The following is a 21,272-nucleotide window of genomic DNA, read 5'->3' as shown; positions in this document are numbered from 1 at the left end:
AACTGCTTTGGAACAGTTTGAGTCTTGGCTCTTTTAAAAGTCAAATTTCCAGTGTGTTCATTGGTAGTGAGTAGTTTAAGGATAAAGCACTAGAGTTAGGCCTGAATTTACCTCCAGTATGACAGTGACGGGGGGGGGGGGGGGGGGGGGGGGGGGGGGGGGGGGGGGGGGGGGGGGGGGGGGGGGGGGGGGGGGGGGGGGGGGTTAATGGGTGAGAGGGTTCTGGGTTTGGTCTTGGGAGGGCAGGTTATCAAATAAGGGCATTTCAGGGACGTGGAGGGATGGAATAGGTTGCCTATTGTCAGGGTGATGGGAAGCTAGAGCTTCATGATTGGCTGTTTTCAAACTGGCCCGGGACATTTCAGGTCTGCAGTTGAGGGGGGGGGTGGAGGTCGTTGGTGCACGGAGTTCTCCGACCTACAGCAGAATGGCCGCTCGGTCGCCACCTTAAGGTGACTCAGAGTAAAATAATAAAATAGCAGTTAATACTTTGTGAAGTACGTGTATGTAATTCTTAGGAACACTTATCCAAATGTGCTCTGGTCCCTAACTTCCCGCTGCCAGACTACTGGGAGAGGCCTTTCCACCCCTGGCCGCCCCCAGACCCACCCAAGGCCAGGCTGCCAGGACCCGACTCGGCTTTCCGTCGAGCAGCACTAGCAGGTTCCAGGTTCCCTGGGACAGCCGGATGTAATGCCAGACGTAGAGCATCATGGGCCAGAGGAAGGAAGGAAGGGAGGGAAGGAGGGGCAGTGTCCCACTTCTCGCGAGGTTTCGGCCTGTGAGGGAGGCAGAGGCGGCTCCGCGGCGGGTGCGAGATGCGCTCAGAGAAGGAGGGGACAGGAGGGCCAGGGCCTGCCGTTGCTGCGCGATGCCCGAGCGGGAGGGAGAAGCCGTCGGCCGTGGAAGTCCTGTTTCGCCGGGAGTCGCCACGGCGAGAGCCCGAGGCGCCACCAGCCTCGTCCTTGGGCTGCGGGAGTGGCACTTGCAAACCTCGCGAGGAGAAGAAAACGGTCCTGAGCAAGGTGGGGAAGGGGCGGGGCAGACAAACCTCGCGAGGGGAGGAGGAGCTTCAACTGGCTGAAGAGAGGCGAGGTCCTGTGTGCAAACCTCCCGAGGAGAAGAGGGAGGAGCTTGAGCGTGGTGGGGGTGGGGCCAAGAGTTGGTGTGGTTCCCGGGGGGTGGGGCAGGCAAACCTCGCGAGAAGAGGTACGTTCTGCGTGAGACGGCGGGGGCGGGAGGCTCGGTTTGGGGTGGTGCGGAGGAGGTGAGGCCCCGCGCGGCGTGTTCCGGCCAGCAGCTTCAGCACCGCGGACAGCGGCCGAGGCTGGGACGTTTCCCGCTCCGTCAGACGCGGCCCTTTCTAGTGTTGAGAGGAGGCAGAAGAGCGCCTTCAGTCTTTGTTGTTTTCAAATGGGGCTGCCACGCTGAGACACTAGACACCAGGGAGGCTCTGTCCTCGCCCCGGGCGTTGCGAGGGGGTGGCTCGGCGAGGTCCAGGGAGGGCGGCGGGAGGATACCGCGGGCAGGGGCAACAGGTGTGCGTCGCAGACGGAGATCCCTTGGCTGGAAGAACCGGTGCACCGCTGGGTTGTTAGGGTTGCTGTTGCCCTCGTGCAGGGAGACTGTAGGCGGAGGTTTTATTTTCCAACTCGGGCATGGACAGTAAGCGTCATGCCAGCAGTTGTCTGGTTTCCTGAAAAGGAACTGCTTTAGGCACAGCCTTTTCTGACCTTACTGATCCCGTTTAAATTAGCCCTCGTTACATTACCCTTTTGACAACCATGCTCTCCATGCATCTGTTTCTTAGCTTTTCCTAAAATGTGTGTTTCTGCTGGACTCCTGCTTGAGATCTCCTGAACCTAAACACAGGTGACATTCAGATTATTGAGGCAATAATAGTGAATCAAAACCCACCCAGCGTCCTTTCTCTAGGTGGTCATCCGGCGGCTTCCTCCCAGCCTCACCAAGGAGCAGCTGGAAGAGCAGCTACATCCACTGCCCGCACATGATTACTTTGAGTTCTTTACTGCCGATTTCAGGTGAGAAGCTGCTTACCCACATTATGAAGCTGAGAGGGCTTGTCACTTGATGAGACACTAAGATTATTATAGATAATGGAAGCTATGTTTAGTTCCATCTTCTTTCCTACGTGTACCCAGAAATCAGTGCAGACCTTTGTTTCTGCAAGTTGTTTTCAAGTAGGCAGATCATTAAATTCTATTGGCACCATCATAGTCTAAAAAGAACAACCACCAGAGAAAGAAACAATATTCCAGCCCCCAGAAACTGACTTGTGCTCCCTTATATCACTAAGACCCCTGCCCCCACTCCACACCTGCCAGGTTATATCTTTTTCTATTCTCTTACACCTTGGTAGTGAGGTGGCTCTGACAACACTCTAACACTTCCAGATCTTTCTATTAACAATGAAAGAGCAGGTTAGACCTTCAACAAATGACAATTCAGCTAGAATTTTGATTTTTCAGTTTTTATTTTTACCTTTATTATTATTATTATTATTATCTTTTTTTATCTTCAGTGACTTGAGTTTGCCTTCTTGGTAGCCATATAAACTTTCCTTCTGAATAAATACATTGAAGTAAAAAAACTGTGGGTCCATTCAAAGAAAAATATCACTAACAGGTAAATATAGATTTTGTTTAAAAAAAAAGTAGATGATTTTAAAAGGACTAATGTTTAAGAAAACAGGTACTATTCAAGGACGGGCACTGGACTCAGTGACTCAGGTTGGAACCCCAGTCCTACCTTTTAACTAGCTACACCTTTTGCACATACTGAATTTCTCTGAGCCTCAGTGATCTCATCTGTGAAATGGGGTTGAAAGTTCCTACCTATGAAGAAAATTAGTAGTTTTGAGATAGAGGAGACTTAGTTCTTCTGTAGTCCCCGTACTATGTGCTACAATTAATATCTCTTTAAAATACATAAAGGTGAGGGGCGCCTGGGTGGCTCAGTCAGTTCGGCATCTGACTTTGGCCCAGTCATGATCTCACAGTTCGTAGGTTTGGGCCCCGCATCAGGCTCTGTGCTGATAGCTCAGAGCCTGGAGCCTGCTTCAGATTCTGTGTGTGTGTGTGTGTGTGTGTGTGTGTCTCTCTCTCTCTCTTCCTCCCCTGCTCATTCTCTCTCTCTCTCAAAAATAAACATAAAAAAAGAATTAAAATACATAAAGGTGGTCTCAAAATCAGTGAAGAATCTCTTGTAAATATAACGTTTTTAACTGTGAATGAATCAGGATTAGGTTGTATTACATCATGATGTGTGCTAAGGAAAACCTTTGAATAAGCTTGCCTGTGATTTTTCAACCTTGGAAGACCAACATTTTAACCCTAGTTTTGTATAATAGAGAAACTCAGTTTAAGTGTCTTTCCCAAGTTATTAAAAAGATCTCGGGTAATGTTTTGTTTATTTTTATTTATTTATTTTTTGCTAAAGAATACCCAGATTGTTGTAATTAACAGAGAGGTGATTCTTTGGCATAAAGATTTTATTTGAAATAGTTTGTTGCATCTAAAAAAGAAAAAAAAATTAAAATTAAGTCTTGCAATTTTTTGCTAACAATTTTCACTCTTATCTCTTATTTCAGTCTTTATCCTCATCTCTACTCAAGAGCATACATTAATTTTAGAAATCCTGATGACATCCTTCTTTTTAGAGATCGTTTTGATGGATATATCTTCATTGACAGTAAAGGTTCGATCATTGGCTTTTTAAACTCTATTATAATCTCAAAGTACGTTAATTACGTTTTTATGGATTGTTTGTGAATTGCACTTAAGTTCTCAGATACTGACTTAAAATAAGTTCATAAATTTTGATTATGCTACTGTGGTTATGTGCTTGTGTTGAAAATTGAAATTATGTGTAAATCAAAGAACTCTGGCAGTTCTTTGTAACCATGACAACCTAGTTATGTATTATCAGAGAGTGAAGTGTTTCATATAAATGAGTTTTCTGGATAAGTGAGCTCCGCTTTATTATGTACCAAAACTAAGTTACTTTGATCATATGCAATATACGTTTTTTAAATCATATTACTTATATCTGTGTCTTAAACAGAGCACACTCGTAATCATACCATTTCTGGACGATGTCATGGGGGGAAGGGGATCGTAGCAACGAACCTCAGTTTCTGACTGTTGAACAGCTGCCCTCTGAGACAGTGATATTTACCTGTCCTCTAAGTGGCCCCAGTTCTCCGTGCTCTTGGCTCCTCCCTTTGTAACTCCTTTCCTGTCTGGCAAGTGCTGTGTCCACTGCAGTCAAGTCTGTACACCTGCAGCACTGTATTCTCTCCACGCCCCTCACCAGCCAGCCTCCTCCCGCTCCACCCTGCCCCACTCCTGATAAGTGTCGTCTTCTCCACTGAGAAGGAGCAAGAAATCCTTAAAGAGTGACTAGGCTGAGGTAAAGGGATTCTGGCCTGTGAGTAAAAGCAAAGTTAATGCTTGAACTGTTTGACATTTGTGTTAAATGCTCATTTATTCAAATGCTTTTTTCCTTTATTTTTAAAAATGTTAATGGTAAGATACACATAATATAGGTTTACCATTTAGCCTTTCCTGAGCTCACAGTTCAGTGGTGTTAAGTACATTCACACTGCTGTGCAGCCCACCTCTAGAACTCTGTTCAACTTATAAAACCAGAACTCTGTACTTGTTAAAAAACTCCCAATATCTCCCCTACCCCCAGCCCCTGGCATCTACCTTTCTGTGTTTTGTTTCTGTGAATTTACTACTCTAGATACCTCTTCTGCGTGGAATCAGACACTATTTCTGTTTGTGACTGGCTCACTTCATGTAGCACGGTGTCCTCAGTGTTCACCCGTGTTGCAGGAGGTGTCCAAATTTCCTTTTTAAGGCTGAGTGATATTCAGTTGTGTGTGTACCACATTTTGTGTATCCATTTGTCAGTGGACCCTTGGATTGCTTCCAGCTCTTTGCTGTTGTCAACAGCGGTGCTGTGAACATGGTGTGCAAGTATCTCTTTGAGACCCTGCTGTCAGTTTTTTTGGATAGATACCATGTGGAATTGTTAGATCATATTACAATTATAGTTTTAATTTTTTGAGGAACTGGCCTACTGTTTTCTATAGAGGCTGCTTCATTTTCTCTTCCCGCCATCAGTGCACAGGGTTCCAGTTTGTCCATATCCTAGCCAGCAGTTGTTTTCTGGGATTTTCTGTTAGCAGACATCCTAATGGGTATGAGGCAGTATCTCAATATGATTTTGGTTTGCATTTCCCTAATGCTTAGTGTTGTCTGCATCTTTTTGTGTGTTTGCTGGCCTTTTGTACGTCTTCTTTGGAGGAAGAGAAATGAAGTAATGTCTGTTCAATTTCTTTGCCCATTTCTAAATTGAGTTATTTGTTTCTTGTTAAACTGTAAAATTTTTGTTAACGTATTATGGATCTTAACCCCTCACTGGATACATGATTTGTTACCATTCCATAGGTAGCCTTTATAGTCTGCTGATGTTTCTAATGTGAAGTGGTCCAATTTTTCTATTTTTATTTCATTTGCCTGTACTTTTGGTGCCATATCTAAGAAAGCAATGCCAAATCTGATGTCAAACTTTTACTCCATGTTTTCTGCCAAGGGTTTTATAGTTCTAAGTGTCATGGTTAGGTCATTGATCCATTTTCAGTCAACTTTTGTCTGTGATGTTACCTACGAGTTCAACTGCATTGTTTTGCATGTGGTTATCTAGTTTTTCCAACAAGACTGTCCTTTCTCCATTGAATGGTCTTGGCGCCCTCATGTAAAACCATTTGATCATGTATGTGAGGGTTTATTTCTGGGCTCTCTGTTCTAATCCATTGGCCTATATGTCTGTCTTTATGCCAGTACCATACTGTTGTTTTTTTAACCTTAAAATTTTTTTTTAAAGTTTTAGAGAGAGTGTGTGAGGGAGGGAGGGAGGGAGGGAGGGAGAGAGAGAGAGAGAGGGGGAGGGAGGGAGGGAGAATGAATCCCAAACAGGATCCATGCTGAGCAGAGCCCAAGGCAGGGCTTGATTCCACAACTCTGGAATCATGACCTGAGCTGAAATCAAGAGTCAGACGCTCACTGACTGAGCCATTCAGGCGCCCCAATACCATACTATTTTGATTACTGTAGCTTTGTAATAAGCTTTAAAATCAGGAAATGTGTCAACTCCTATTTAATAAGTATCTATGTCCCAGGCATTGTTGATGGAGCAGTGAATCAGACATTGTTCCTCCCTGTTCAAAGCCTTGCTCTCCTCCTGGTTCTTGACTTTATCCTGGATAGTTAAGATTAGAACAGAGATATCTTCCAGGTAATAAGAGTTGCAATATCATGGTCACCTGACCATTCTTGACAAGGCTAAAGATGATTATTCCGTGAATTTAGTACCAACATAGAAGTGTTCCATTTGTTGATTAAGCATATAGCCAGTTATCTTAGAGAACATTTCTCGGTATGTTTTCCCCCTGCACGTAACGACCAAATCAGTTTCTCATGGCTTTCATTCTAAACATTCCTGTTTGAAGCCAACCCTGTCTGATTACTGTGCACACCCTTTGAAGCCCCTCTTTTAGTCGAGTGTCTCTTGTCAGCAAAGTAATTCCCTTGAACTCACATAACAGATTGATAATGGAATTAACTTTTTGAAATTAGAAGAAATTTTGGGGCACCTGGGTGGTTCAGTTGGTTAAGCGTCCAACTTCAGCTCAAGTCATGATCTCACAGTTCATGAGTTTGAGTGCCACAGCAGGCTCTGTGCTGACAGCTCAGAGCCTGGAGACTGCTTTGGTTTCTGTGTCTCCCTCCCTCTCTACCCCTCCCCGCTCACGCTCTGTATCTCTCTCTCTCTCAAAAAGAAACATTGAAAAAAATTAAAATAAGAAGAAAAATTTTTTTATGTTTATTTATTTTTGACAGAGAGAGACAGCATGAGCAGGGGAAGGGCAGAGAGAGGAGACACAGAATCTAAGCAGGCTCCAGGTTCTGAGCTGTCAGCACAGAGCCTGACGCGGGGCTCGAACCCATGAACTGTGAGATCATGACCTGAGCCGAAGTCGGACACTTAACCGACTGAGCCACCCAGGCGCCCCATAAAATAAGAAGAAATTTTAATGTGACTAAGAAATGTATTTAACGGCATTCTACTATAAACTCTTCAGTGAGGGGAGAGAAGGGTTTATTGACATTTAGTTAATGTAAAATCCACCATTTGATGAATTTTGAATGTGTTCAGTTATAGAACCACTACTACCACATGAGAAATAATTTTATTTAATAAATAAATGCTTGTCCTTTGTTCATGTCTGATGTTTGACATGCTAAGGTTACGGTTGCTCAAAATATATTTAAAACAGCTTAACATTGTCATTGTCATACACAGTCTTTAAGAAGGCAAATGTTATTTTCTAAAATGAATGCAGTGGAATTTTAGAATGGCTTTTGCAGTTTGTTTTCTAATAAAGGCCTGGAATATCCTGCTGTGGTAGAGTTTGCCCCATTCCAGAAGATAGCCAAAAAGAGGCTAAAGAAAAAAGATGCCAAAACCGGAAGCATTGAAGAGGGTGAGTCCTTTCACAAAGGCTGAATTAGGAAACTGCCAAATCAAATACACTGATCAGATATAATTCCTCTCCCAGACATGGGGAGAAGCATGTTTCTTTTCTTTTCTTTTTTTCTTTTTATTTACAGATCCAGAATATAAGAAGTTTTTGGAAACTTATTGTGTAGAGGAAGAGAAAGCTAATGCCAATCCTGAAACTCTTCTGGGAGACATAGAGGCAAAGACCAGAGAACTCATTGGTCTGTTTGTTCATTTCTTCTCTTTATTTAGACATGTACTTATAGTGTATGTATTTCTTTTTCATGATAATTTAAAAATCCACACTCGGGACAGGCTTGGCAGGAATATAGAATGTTTTCCAGTTTTAACAAAAATATGGCAACCTGTGAAAATATTTGAGTATCTGATGGAGAGCACCAGAGCTTTCAGTTATAGTCTGTCATGATGCTACCAGAGGAGCAGTAAAGAAGACATTGGAGTGCTCCGTGCCTGCAGCATCATTGGGGGAGGGCTGTGGCTCAAGGTTGAAGTCAGTCATCCTTCTGAAGAGGAGACCTAGAGATGAGATGCTTTGCCTCAGTGTGAGGTCATCTTGCTACTGTTCAAAAAAATATCAAGCCGTCTGAGGGACCCAAGCAGATGAGTGGATAAACCCAGCCAGAGCACAGAATCTGCTTCCAACCAGGCTTCAGCCCTTCATCTGCAAGCAGCATATTTTAGAAATGGTTATCTCCTAGTGGCAGGTTGTAAACATACTTGGTGTCCCCCTCGCTGTCTGTCTCTGCTCCTCCTCACCTCTGCTACCGTATCCCTCCCTGTGGCTCTGTCCCACTCACCTATTCACATCTCTAGAGTGGGATGATCACACTGTTTATATAATTGACATTCTTATTTGCCCATCTCCCTTCCTCCCCACCCCCGAGTGGAACTGTATTTTCGTACCGGTGGTCCCAGCACATAGTACATTGTTAGCCAAGTTTAGGGATTCAGTAAATGTTTGTTGAGTAAAGTAGTAAGAGGTTAACATTTCAAACATTTATAATCACTAAAGCAAATATTTGTGAAGATGTGCCTAGGATGCATTTTGCTCATTCTTAGCACGTGTTGCCTGGGTGTGGGAGTGAGCATGAGTGGGATCCATGAGGCCTCTGCCATCATGTAGCTGCCTTGGTCATGGGGAGAACTGTAGTAAACCCCTGAAAAATAATCAGCCTTCCAGCCAAGGGCATTTTCATGGGGTCAGTGGCACAATGGGGTAAAAGACTCCTGGGCAGGAACGGCCTTCTGAGTCCACATTTGAGCTGAGAGGTGGGAGAAGAGGGGACTAGAGACGAGAGCTGGAAGCTGAGCTGCGAGCCCCCAGGAGCGGGGTACAGGCCCGTGTGCCTGGGACACAGGTGGGTCACCGGCAGAGCGGCTGGAGAGGCAGGCTGGTAAGAGATTTGGCGTTTATTCGAGAGACAGCTGGGACCACTGAGGCAGTGGCATGGCTTGATTTGCTACATGCATGATGGGCTGCAGATGCCCTGAGGAGATGTTGGGCTTCCAGTGGGGAGGCTCTGCTCCCGTCCAGGGAGGGCTGCTTGTGCTAGCTGGCAGAGTCCACATGAGCTCTGGCAGATTGGGTCCGAGAAGAAAGGAAAGAGAAAGAATCCAGGCCCCCGGGACTTTGACCCAAACACATCAGTGGATGGAGGCACCATCACTGACGTGGGGCAAGCTGGGGAAAAAACATGGGAGGAAAATCGAGATTTCACTATAGAGCATGTTAAATTTAGGAAGAGCTTAAAAAAGAACAAACTAAAAATTATTTACAGAATTCCCCCCCCCCCCCCACCATCATTTCTTTCCTACTTTGCTGTAAATGCCCTTGTACAGGATACCCACAGAAAAGGACCAGGGTCTTCCACTGGTGGACAGTTTTGAGACAGTCCTTGGTGACCAGACACACACCTCCAGCTGCTTGAGCCACCCTCCCACACAAGAGGGACATTCTTTCCCATTCCCAGCCCTTTGCCTTGTTCCTGGTGCATAGTAGGTGGTCATAGTGTTTTACTCAACGAGTAAGTGTGAATCAGAATCTGTGATCCTGTTTTTGCGCATTGAAGTTTGGATCTTAACCAGACAATTCATGGCAAATTGCCTATATCTTTTCTTAGATTTTGGCCTTCAGTGGACTCTTAGACGTAGTCTGAGCAAAGCAGGTTAAGTGGAAGTAACGCCCTGTGAGGCTGCAGATTAGTGCAGTGGCACGGCAAGGTCTGTAGTGCAGACCTGGGCTCAGGTTCCAGCCCTAAGACTTCGCAGCCATGTGGCCACATCCGAGCCTCAGCTTCCCTTCTTCCAGGTGGTTGTGACAGTGCCAAGGATGCAACAGCTCTCTATAAGTGGTAAGAGTTACGCTGTTGGTTAAATCAGTGTTGTATTACATGGCCATGCACCTGTTGTTTAACAAATAATACGTTTCTGTATGTGTAAAGCACTTTCTTATCCAGAGTGTCATTTACCCTTCATATTGACCCTTTGAGGTAAGAATGGAGGTGTTTTGTAGGAGAAGGGAGAAGGCAGGAGGGATCTCAGCGTCAGCTCCCCCACCCACCCAGGGAGGTCTTGGCCCTGTCGTTTACTCACAAGTCCAGAACTCCCATGGGGAAGAGCAGAATCCTCCCTGTTTGAGGTGACTTGCCTGTTACAAAGGGCATCGGCTGTGCTCATCCTGAGCCAGAGTTCATGGTTAATACAGGAGCCCCTAAGGGAGGAAATGGGCTCTTCTTAGCCCTTGCACTTAGGATGAAACATGGGCATTTGCACAGCCCTGAATCCAGGGCAGAGCTGTCCTGGCAGAAGCCATTTGGTACATTATGTTGAGGTGTTCAGGAGTCCCTTAATTCAAAGGTAAGAACCCCTGCTCAGGGGCTTTCTTATACAATTTCTGAATAATTCCTGATCCTCATAATTAGGATGACATCCTGGAAATGTCATGGCCAGTCTTCAAGTGCATCCAGGGATTCTTCACTCCCTCATTTAATCTTAGGTCTTGGAAGAGCTGTAGAAGAGACCTAAACCATCTTCCGCCTTCCCACCTGCATCCTCAGCCACTGCCGTAGGGAACACAGGCTTCTCAGAACGAGTCTCTTTGAGAGGCTATGCCAGGAGGCCTGCCACATTTGGGCACCAAACTTCAGGTTAGGTCAGACAGGACCAGGACATGAAAACAGGATCAGGTTTGAGTTTGCAGAGAGGTTCATTCTGGGTGGTTGGTGCTGCTTAGAGGAAGTACTGTGTGGGAGTCACTGTCTAAACTTTTACATCTGGTAATTTTGGTTCTTGGAGCATGTATCGTGAGAAATTACAAGGGTCCACATTGCTTAAAATCATTGTCTGGAGAGCAGGAAAGGAAGAAACTCTCAGAATATATGTTGAATCAAACTGAATCTATCACTGTGTTATGTAATGTTTTAAAATATCCCCCAAAATGCGAAGATACTCAGGCACCTGGGTGGCTCAGTCAGTTAAGCGTTTAATTCTTGATTTCGGCTCAAGTCATGATCTCACAGTTTGTGAGTTTGAGCCCTGCATCAGGCCCTGTGCTGACAGCACAGAGCCTGCTTAGGATCCCCTCTCTCCCCTTCTCTATCTGCCCCCCACCACAAATAAGTAAACCTAAACAAAATAATGTAAAGATACTCATAACATTTAGGAAGTCTGTCTAATCCATTATACTCACTTTTCTTTTGCTTTTATAGCATCTTTGTGAGTAATGTGAAGACTCTCTAATAATCAGGAATTCGTGGCCTACTATGTGTAGAGTTGTCCGTGCCTCCAGATGATGTGATTTTATAGGCATGGGATAGGAACTCCCCCAAATACAATGTCTGCACATCTAAATTGTATTTATTTATTTATTTATTTATTTATTTATTTTAAAGATTTTATTTTTAAGTAATCTTTACGCTCAGATTTACAACCTGAAGATGAAGAGTTGCACGCTATGCCTGCTGAGCCAGCCTGATTGTTTAAGGATTAAATTGAAAACAAGTATTTAAAATAAAGGAAAGAAATCATATTTTAGAGTTAAATTCTACATTACAATTTTTGTGTTTTAGCTAGAAGAACCACACCTCTTTTGGAATATATTAGAAATAGAAAATTAGAGAAACAGGTAGGTCTACCTTTTTACCTGATGAATATCCATCCTGTCTCTGCCACATTTGTGCAGGCAATTTATACACCTGCTTTTCCACATCTTTAGAGGATTCGAGAAGAGAAGCGAGAAGAGCGAAGGAGGAGGGAGCTGGAGAAGAAGCGTTTACGGGAAGAAGAAAAGAGAAAAAAGAGAGAAGAGGAGAGGTGTAAGAGAAAAGAAGCGGACAAACAGAAGAGAACAGCTGAGAGAGAAGTAAGGATTAAGGTAATTTTGGGGAGACCTCTCCTTTCTCTTTCCCAAAACTAGTTCTGCTGCAGGCATGCCTTTTTGAAGGACATTTTCAGTTAGCCCAGTCTCTTACTATTACAGCTGCATTTCTCTGCGATACAGCAGTGGTTCTCAAACTGTGTTCCCTGAGCCCTGGAGGTTCCTTGGGCATACTGTGGGGGAGGCGGAGGAGGACCACCCAGAGGAGCCCCACACCTACATGTCAGAGTTTGGGCTTCTGCTTACATTTCCATTAGAGAGAAGACTCCCTGACTAAACCATACACATTTGAAAACCACTGGCTCTCTGTTTACTGGCCTTTCTAGATGAAGGCTCACTCCTAGAACTGGGTTTTACTGTTTACTTTGCAGGAGCAGCAATGGTTTCTACATCTCTTGCCCCGTTTCTCCTTGACTGATGCATTCATCTGGAAGGGTGGGTTAATGCACAGAAGGAGGTCTTTCCAGTGTAAAATATGTTGCCCCAATTTGAGTCAGCCCTTACTTCTCACTATTCTCCTCAGATGACCTTACTGATCTTAGACCTCAACCTAATGTGCACCTTTTCTCGTTCCGTAGAGGGTTTGAGATGCTTTATAGGGATTCATTAAAATTGTATCATAAAGAGAAAGAAAAGATCAGGACTTTGGGGAAGATGGAGTATAAAGGGAGAGGATGGGGGAGAGATCAGAGCCACATAGCTGAGCCATAGACTGGTCTCTGGTAAGCTTGATCAGAAACACATCAGGGGACTGTCTGGTGTCCTTACCAGACGGCTTGAGCTGTGCCCAAGGTTTGCCTTTAATGAGCATCTGAGCTCACTTTCAGGATCTCTGCCTTATGAATCATATGGAGAATTAAAATTATTTTGTAACCTGAGAAATAAAATCTGTGAAGAAATGCTAAAAGAGTTTGTGTTAATATCATAAAAATACAGATGCAGAGAGAGAGCCGCATGGTTATTTTTAACGATAAAGGAAGCTATTATACAAGGAGAGCAAGCCAGCTGCTTTTATTTTCCTCTGAGGACTCTCAAACTAGGAAATGAGCTTAAGCTGAAGTAGGAAGTTAGGTTATCAAAGTCACAAATAAAATTCCTGAGTACACAGACTCTAGGCAATAGATACATTATTAGTTGTGTGATCCTTTTCAAAAAGCTTATTAAAAAGCCCAAAGTGGTTTGGATAGAAGCACACAAGACTTGGCACCTGTTCCTACCCGTCTGCCACCTCCCTCTTCCCCTCTCCTTCCTTCTTCCTCCCTCCTCCCTCCCTCTTCCCACCCCTGCCTCCCTGAATCCCTTGCTTCTCTGTCTCCCCCTCCCTCTGGTTTCACCATAGACCTCTGGTTGCTTCCCTCTACTGGGAGTTTCCCTCGAGACTTACGGTTTCTCCTAAGTTCTCGTTCTCATCATCTGCTTTCTATTCATGGCTAACCTCCACGGAGAGCCCTCCCTGACCCCCTTGAGAAGCCATTCCTTATCTCCCCTCACCCCACATCGCTCTGTTTTTTGTTTGTTTTCGTTTTGGTTTTGGGGTTTTTTTGCTGTTCTATTAGTTGTTTGTACCATTTCATGCCACCTAAGATTATATGGTTCACTTTTCCAGTCACTGTGTGCGCCATTCTCCCCATCCCCACATGGCCACCACTGCCTCAGCTAGAATATCCTGTGAATTCCTTGCCTGTGGGCGCTTGTCTCTTACTCACAACTGCATTCCTAGCACCTAACACAGGTGTCTTTTTCCCCAGTTCCTGGCACAAAGCTCCTATAACCCTTGCAACCTGTAGTGATAAGAGTGCCTTATCTGAGCCTGAGGTCTTGGTAGCTTCAGGATAAGAGCTGATTGTTAGAAAGACTGGGCATGATGAGAGGGTTGGAATGCTCACTTAGCCCTGTGAGCTTGAGAGATGGGAGAGGGCTGAATATTGAATTCAGTCCCCAGCAGCCAATGATTTAATCACTTGTGGCCATGTAGTGGAGCCTCTGTAGACTTCCCTAAAGTGTGGGGTCCATAGAGCATCCAAGCTGGCGAACACATCAACGTGCCAGGAGGGTTCTGCTGCTGGAGAAGCCCTGGAGGCTCTGAGCCCTTCCCCCATACCTCGCACACAGTACACTCTTGGATCTAGCTGTTCCTGCATGTGTCCTTTATAACAAACCAGTGGTCTAGTGAGTATAAAGCTTTGCTGAGTCCCACAACTCATTCTCATTCCAGAACTTCCTGAATATATAATCAGTAAGTCATAAGTACAAGTGGCAACTTGGGATTTTTGACTGGCATCAGAAGTGGGAACAGTTTTGTGGGGTCTGACATTAATTCCAGCTAGCTGGTGGCAACACTGAATGGAATTGTAGGACACCAGTGTGTGCTGAGAGTTGAAGAAGTGGTTTTGGAAAAGAAACCACACATTTGGTTTCAGAAGTATTGCAAGTAAAAACGATTCACAGGTGCACTAAAGTATTTGTTGGATGGATGGGCAGAAACAAACTATTATACTTCCTCATGGTTTGCTTGTATTACCAGCATATATTGATTTTTTTAATTGAAAAAATATGTCAATAGATATGAGAAAGAAAATGTTTAAATTCATAGATCCCACAGACAGAATGAGGGTAGGTAAGGTACTGCAACTTTTAGTGCTTGGTCTTGTATTTTATCTGTTTGATTCTTAACTCATGTGGTTGAAACTTACCTGTGTGTAATTTTGCTATAGTGTAATTTAAAATATGTTCCCTTTTACAAGGTAGAAAAAAATTCTCAGAAGTATACCTTCTGTTTTTGTTCTATAAACTGACTTACCTGTGGCAGTTGAATTTCAAAGTGTCAACTACACAGAGAACAGCGAGGAGGGCCCAAATTCAAAGACATGCAACCTGCTCAGGCTGATTCAAGAAAGAGTAAGAAGTGTTTCTGAAAAGTCTAAACTATTCTAAAAGTCATCAATATAATGCGGCATTTTAAACAATGTTTTTTTTTTCTTATCACAAAAGCAATACTTGTTCATTTAGGAAAAAAACAGAACTTATTGATAAAAGGAAAGATCATTGCAGTTCCACCATCTGAAAACCACTATTAACAGTGTTGCCAGCCTTTGAGATGTTGTTCTGTGTGTGTACAAACATACAAATACACACCAGGTCATTCCGTTTTGTAGCATTCTGTTTCTCATCAGCATGAGCATCTTCTCCTCACATCAGCTGTCCTAAATCATTGTTCATAACTATAGTATTTCATTGATTGAATGTTCCCTTAAGTATTTAGCCAAAAACCTGGTTGCTGTACTGTTAGCTTACATTTTTTACTATTCAAACACTTGTGCTCAATGTTGTTTTATATTTTTAATTTATTATTAAATAATTTCATTTATACCGTACTCTAAAAGTAATATTTTACTGACATTATATTTTCTTAGCTTCTTAAGAAACCAGAAAAGGGAGAGGAACCAACCACTGAGAAGCCAAAAGAAAGAGGAGAGGAAATGGATATTAGAGATGGAGAACAGGGGTCCTGTCCTGGCTGTGCTGTCCGGAAGCCCATGCTCTTGGGGAGCTCGCTGGAGGAACCCAGGGGAAAGTGAGCCTGTGACTGTCACTGTCATAGTCATATGTGTCTTTTGTCAGTACAAGTGCTCATATTTCATATGAGTTGTGGAATTCAGGGGTTTTACCAGGATATGCTTGTCCACATCTTTATTGCTCCTTGGTCATGCTAGAAACTGGGTAAATGCCTTTCATCTGCAGCCTCAAGTCTGTCTTCAAAGCAGGAACAGGTCCTGCTGCTAGTTCCGTAGCTGTTTCTGTCCTTGTTCCCTTTGGATTCTTGTTATCAGTCTTTAGGTCTTCAGGATCTCCTTCCCAGTCTCTTGTCCAAGTGCTAGGATTCCTCTGTCGGCGTTAGCATCCCTGTGGCCCTACTGTGGAATCCGCCCAGCAGTCATGTGGATCCTGGTGGTCTGCTAGCCCTACCTGTCTCAGACTAGGGGTCATTGGCCGTGTACTTCTCTGCCTGCTTGTGACATGCAGCTCATGAAAGGAGCTTGAGCAGGGCTTGTGTGGAATGGGCCAGACACTGTCTTTGCACGGGGGCCAGAGAGACCTGCCAGAACCTTGTCAGGTAGGAGCCCCCCTCACCCCGGAGCCTCCTCAAGATATGGTCAGTGGGGCCACGTGTGTCTGGGCTTCTGGTTCCCCTGGCTCAGGGCTCTTGCACTATATCAGGACACCCATGCAGCTCCTGGAGCCCAGGGCTTGCTGCTTCCGAAATGTCTGGAAGTGAATTTGCAGTTGGAGGCAAGATGGCAAGGTTGTGGGATTAGGCTGCCATTTGCCCAGAAATACACCAGTCAGAATGACTTCTTATGTCTTTCTTACACAAAGAGTTGTGATGAAAACAATTTTTTCCCTCTTTTTGGGGGTTCCGGTTTATTGGTTAGTTTATAAAATTAATTTATGCATGATTATGAAATCTGTGATGTTAGGACTGTAGTTTCTGGTTTAGGTGTTTGTATTATATAATTGGTCATGATGCAGCAGTGCCTTTTGTCATGTTTCTGGCATGAATTCGCACTTTGCTTGTAGATCCTTTTCTCCCCAGCAGTCCTGCCATTTCTGTTTTGTGGGGAAGCCAAAAATAGGTGTGAGAACTTTTGCCTGTTGGTCGTGGAGGGAAAGACTTTAAGAAGCAAAGGAGCTAAACAGCCACTTATTTATTTACTATTCATTTATCAGTTTATATGTATAAAAATTAGTAAATTTCAATTAATTGTGGCTATACTTGAAGCAGAAACAAGGCTGTCAGTATCAGCTTTGTGTCATGATGGACATGTACCTGGGGCCCTAGGAAAGTCACACGAACACTTTGGTCTCCAGTACTGTGTCTGTAAAGGGGGTTGTTATGTTTACTTTCGGGGGTGACTAATAATTGGAAAACTAAGTATACATAGTACCATAGCACAGTGCCTATTATCTATGTGCCATTCAAGTCTGATGGTAGATACCGTCATTACTATTGTTAGTTCATCTTTCAGCAGTTTTTATTGAATGCCTGTGGTGTGCCCATTGCGTGCACACTTGGCAACATGGTGACGAGCAGACGTAGGTATTCCCTGCCTCTTCTGTAACTTGCGGCATGGACGGGAAGGCAGGTACTCGTCAAGCAGTATACCTAAGATTATTGATAATTTGAATTGAATCTCAGGTCACAGAATGATAGCGATAAAGAGCAAAGGGAGATGGACAGAAGATTCAGAGAAAAAGATCCTGAAACACAAAGATGCCACATGGATGACAGCAGAAAGCAGAGAGCTCACTGTGAGTTTGACAAGCTTTCAAGGAGAAATGAAGAAGAGCCAAAATGGAGGAAAGGAGGCCCCCCAGACAGAGGGAAGAGGGGGAGCCAGGACAGCAGCATCCCTGTGGAGACAGCAGAGCAGCCTGGGAAAGAGCAGAGGAATGAAGGGGGCCCAGCACCCAAAACGGAGCGCCTAGGAAACAAGGTTCTTCTCTTTGTTTGGGATCATCTTTCACTCATCAGCTATAAAAGCATAAACTGCATGTCTGCAAGCTTTACCCCTGCTTTACCAGACAGAAGTGGTTTTATTTGGCCAAAAGAGAGAAATCTACATAGGTGTCTGGGGATTTCGGGTCACACACTCTGCCAGTGGGAAGTCTGTCCTAACTGGGTCCTGTGCCCCAGGCTTTGCATTTCATGACACTTCATGGAGCTTTCTTTTATGTAATTAACCATGTAGTGATTATTAATAGATAGTCAGATAGCTCATAAAAACTCATCAGTTAGATGTGCACAGTTGACACAGGATTGGAATGGCCTACATAGCCCAACAAACAGCTTTTCTTTTCTTTTCTTCTTTTCCCCTAAAAGTTTGAGGTTAATTTTTATTCTGATCACATTATTGTGCACTATTAATGGGGTCCTCTCCCTTACAGGGCCAGGCCCTATGGTGCCAGTCAGTCCCTCAGAGCTCAGTGACCAAGGGGCCTGAGGCTGCCCAGGCTGCGGGCCGCACCCTAGTCCCACCCCATCCCCAACCTCAGCAGGGCCACTGTCCACTGTCTGCATGGCTGTGTCATTGCAGGGGTGTTGTGTAAGTGGAAGCGCACAGTGTGTGACCGGAGACTGGTTTTCTCACTCAGATCTGCCTTCCCTTCTGATCACCCAACGTGCTGTTGGCATCAGTGATGTTGATTTTTAAAATGTTCCCAGTAAAGGCAAGGCAAAAGCACAGGCAAGAGGAGAACCCTCTTCTTCCCTTTTTTTTTTTTTTAATGTTTATTTACTTTTGAGAGAGAGAGAAAACACAAGCGGGGGAGGGGCAGAGAGAGAGGGAGACACGGAATCCGAAGCATGCTCCAGGCTCTGAGCTATTAGCATAGAGCCCGATGCAGGCCTTGAACTCACAAACTGTTAGATCATGACTTGAGCTGAAGTCGGACGCCCAACTGACTGAGCCACCCAGGTGCCCTGAGAGGAGAGCCTTCTTATCTTCACCCCTGGCTAATCACGTCTGTATTACTCAGGAGTTTCTCTAGTTGCCTTCACCTCAGGTACACCAGGACAGTCATGGGTCTTTTTGGTGGGAGGTTTTTGTTTCTCAGCTGCCTTTTTATGTATCAGTAGTGAATGCTCTTTATTTGCACAGCTTCAGGCGTTGGGACTCCTCTCCATGAACTCTGTGATTTTGTGGTGGAAATAAGGTGCTTTGTGCATAATGGCTCCTTACGAGGCCTGGCAGGTTTTCATGTCCTTTCAGCATCAGTGTTGACCCCCATCTGTGCACACCAGTGCTGCTCTGGTGAGAGCAGGCCCATGCATGTTGGCCCCAGACAGGTGGCGGCATGTGAACCCTGCCCCTCTCTCTGCACCTGTAGAGCCTGCTGAGGCCTTCCCCACTCTCCTCCCTGGCCAGGCTTCCACTAAGGAAAAAGGCATGCTGCTAAATGACCGTGGGGCCCAGGAGTGGTGAGCCCTGCAAAAACGTCTTGCTGGATGTGCCCACCCAGGCTGCCCTGTCCTTGGGGCCCCAGGTGGCCACAGAAAGAGTGTAGGAAGCTTCCTCGAGGGGCTAGAACCTCCCCTGAGCTGGGGTTTGTTTGTTCCACTCTCCTTCAGGACAGAGCTGGCTGGCTTCCACTGTTGCTCCTAGTCCTGGTCTTCAGTCATTCCGCCCTTCCCTGGCCTCACTGCTCTGCTGTCTGGAAGCAGTTCAGTAGTGTTTCATACATGTGCTTCAACCACCATTGCGTTTCTCCACCTCTGAGAGTTTAATCAGATGATGGGCTTGTATTTTCTATGAAGGGGCAATTCAGGAATAACCCACATAGAAATTACTCATTACAGATCTCAGTAATTATTTAGTTCATGGCCCTAAAAATCCACCTCTGAGGGGCCATGCCTTGCTTTGCCTCAGGCCACGTGTTCACCCTGCCTGGTGATTTAAAGGGGCTGAGATGTGAAAGTGTTCACCTCTCCACCTGGGTGGGCAGATGCCATGATTCTCCTGGTTCCAGGGAGTGTTCTGGGTTTGAACAGTAATCTTTTCCCAGATACTAATTTTACCTTCTTTCGAGTTATTTTAAATATTAACTGTCTTTCTGCTCATGGCTTTTTGAAGGGGGCGGGCATCAAAGTGCCTGGTTTCAGAGATGAGATAGTGCTGTGAGAAAGATTTGTAGCTGATTTTCTTTAGAGGATTGGGGTTATCAGACCTTGGAAGTAGAGGCGTTGCTGGCCTTTGGAAGGATAACCGCAGCTCTGTCTTGGCAGGACCGGCCGGCCTTGCAGCTGTACCAGCCAGGAGCGCGCATCCGAGCACGAGGAGGTGGTGGTGGGGCCTCTGTGGAGTGCCCTGACGGGAGCAGTGGCGAGGCTGAAGATTCAGCAGCACAGGGTGGTTCCCAGAAGAACGAAGAGGCAGGGTGAGTCAGCGTGCATGTTTGACGGGCAGCTCCCATTCGGCATTCTGGAAATGTACAAGCCAGCCTTGAATCTAACCTGCAAAGTGAATTTACTCCTTATAAAGAAATCAGAAACTAGAAATATAATGTGGCATAGAGACATCTAGAAACCATTATTAAGACAGAAGCACTCTTTTAAAAAATTGAAAAGTTGTCATAGATTTTACTATTTTTAGTATAAACTAGTATGTCTCATTTGGCCAAAACAATATGTACTTTGAGTTCCACACATTTGTAAGTGATCTGTTGGGATCCATGCTGTGTGTAGTGTGTGGGCTATAGTTCGGGGGAAGGGATGGCTCTCATTCCACTGTAACCCGGTGACACAGACACCTGTGCCATTTGTCCTGAGCATTCCCTGACGTCTGTGTGTTGTAGCCCCTGCAGTAGGAACAGTAACACTATATAAAATCTGACAGCTTTAAGTATTACCCTTTTAACAATGTGGCCACTGACCTTTTTCACAGTCTTTTGATGGATGTGCTCATGATTTATAACCACTGTGATTTAAGGATTGCTGAGGTAACATAAGGGCATTATTTTGGGACAGTGATAACTTAGGTTGGCATCTAAGGTTTTTCTTTTCACAGTCTGAGGCAGTTTTATTTTGAAATTACTCATTGGAGTTTTTTGCAGTTATGTGTTCTACAGTATTTTTTAATGTTAGTGAAAAGTTTTAAACAATGTATTTTTGGCAATATGCTTTGAATCACTTATTAAATAAAAATTTTAGTTGCTGTGGATTCGAAGTCCAGTTGTACTGTTTCAACGTCCAATTGTACATAATAAAACATTACTTTTTAAAATGTAGTTTTAATTATCTGAATAGTTTGCTGATTGTATCTATTCCTTACTAGATATGAAACATTTATCAAAAAACTGAGAATACTCATTTATCATTAAAAATGTCCGACTGTTGGACATATAGTCTATTCTATGGCATTGCTGTACTCTTGCTCTTGACTCTGGAGCTCCAAGAATTTGGCATGTGGAAGGGTACAAAGGACTTGGCTGTGATTTAGCGAGCTCTGTGTGACCCGGCATGGTCATCCCTGATGGAAAAAGGGTAGGTGGGTAATAACTGTTTTAGACTTTGCAGACTCTCGGTCTCTGTTGCAAACTCTGCCATTAGGCAATACATAACAAATAGGCAGGGCTGTGTTCCAATAAGATTTATTTATAAAAACATGCAGCAGGCCATATTTGGCCTGTGGATCATAGTTGCTGACCCCTACTTAGAGTATGGATCAGACTGGATTTCCCGATTCGTGAGACACTGTGTCTTCACTGCTCACTTGGGCTTTGATCTGTA

The 21,272-nt window shown here is 44.6% G+C and overlaps 1 protein-coding gene across 8 annotated transcripts; it reads left to right on the top strand.

Moving 5' to 3' along the window:
* The first annotated feature begins 776 nt into the window (after positions 1–776).
* Positions 777–20,770, top strand: UPF3A (UPF3A regulator of nonsense mediated mRNA decay). 8 transcript variants are annotated; one of them, XM_029936387.1, is made up of 10 exons: positions 777–1,025; positions 1,936–2,042; positions 3,611–3,717; positions 7,475–7,573; positions 7,701–7,811; positions 11,679–11,734; positions 11,825–11,971; positions 15,400–15,560; positions 17,184–17,481; positions 19,770–20,028. In XM_029936387.1, exons 1-10 carry the CDS (start codon positions 819–821, stop codon positions 19,923–19,925), a joined length of 1,449 nt encoding a protein of 482 aa, XP_029792247.1. In that variant the 5' UTR covers positions 777–818; the 3' UTR covers positions 19,926–20,028. The 8 variants fall into 8 exon arrangements, 6 of the variants coding, with proteins under 6 accessions (XP_029792247.1, XP_029792246.1, XP_029792250.1 ...); XM_029936386.1 differs by having other exon boundaries at positions 11,825–11,983; XM_029936390.1 differs by having other exon boundaries at positions 11,825–11,983; positions 17,184–17,296; positions 19,770–19,845.
* The last annotated feature ends 502 nt before the right edge of the window (positions 20,771–21,272 follow it).

Source organism: Suricata suricatta, chromosome 4 (assembly GCF_006229205.1).
Source record: "Suricata suricatta isolate VVHF042 chromosome 4, meerkat_22Aug2017_6uvM2_HiC, whole genome shotgun sequence".
Taxonomy (NCBI): Eukaryota; Metazoa; Chordata; class Mammalia; order Carnivora; family Herpestidae; genus Suricata; species Suricata suricatta.
This window is presented reverse-complemented; position numbering and strand designations above follow the sequence as displayed.

What these genes read in the sequence shown, in the direction of transcription:
- UPF3A (XM_029936386.1), top strand. Translation starts at nt 819, where the DNA reads ATGCGCTCAGAGAAGGAGGGGACAGGAGGGCCAGGGCCTGCCGTTGCT. An exon ending in AAAGACCAGAGAACTCATTG is followed by an intron (nt 7,812 to 11,678) that starts GTCTGTTTGTTC and finishes TTTGTGTTTTAG; the next exon opens with CTAGAAGAACCACACCTCTT. An exon ending in AGAGAGAAGTAAGGATTAAG is followed by an intron (nt 11,984 to 15,399) that starts GTAATTTTGGGG and finishes ATATTTTCTTAG; the next exon opens with CTTCTTAAGAAACCAGAAAA.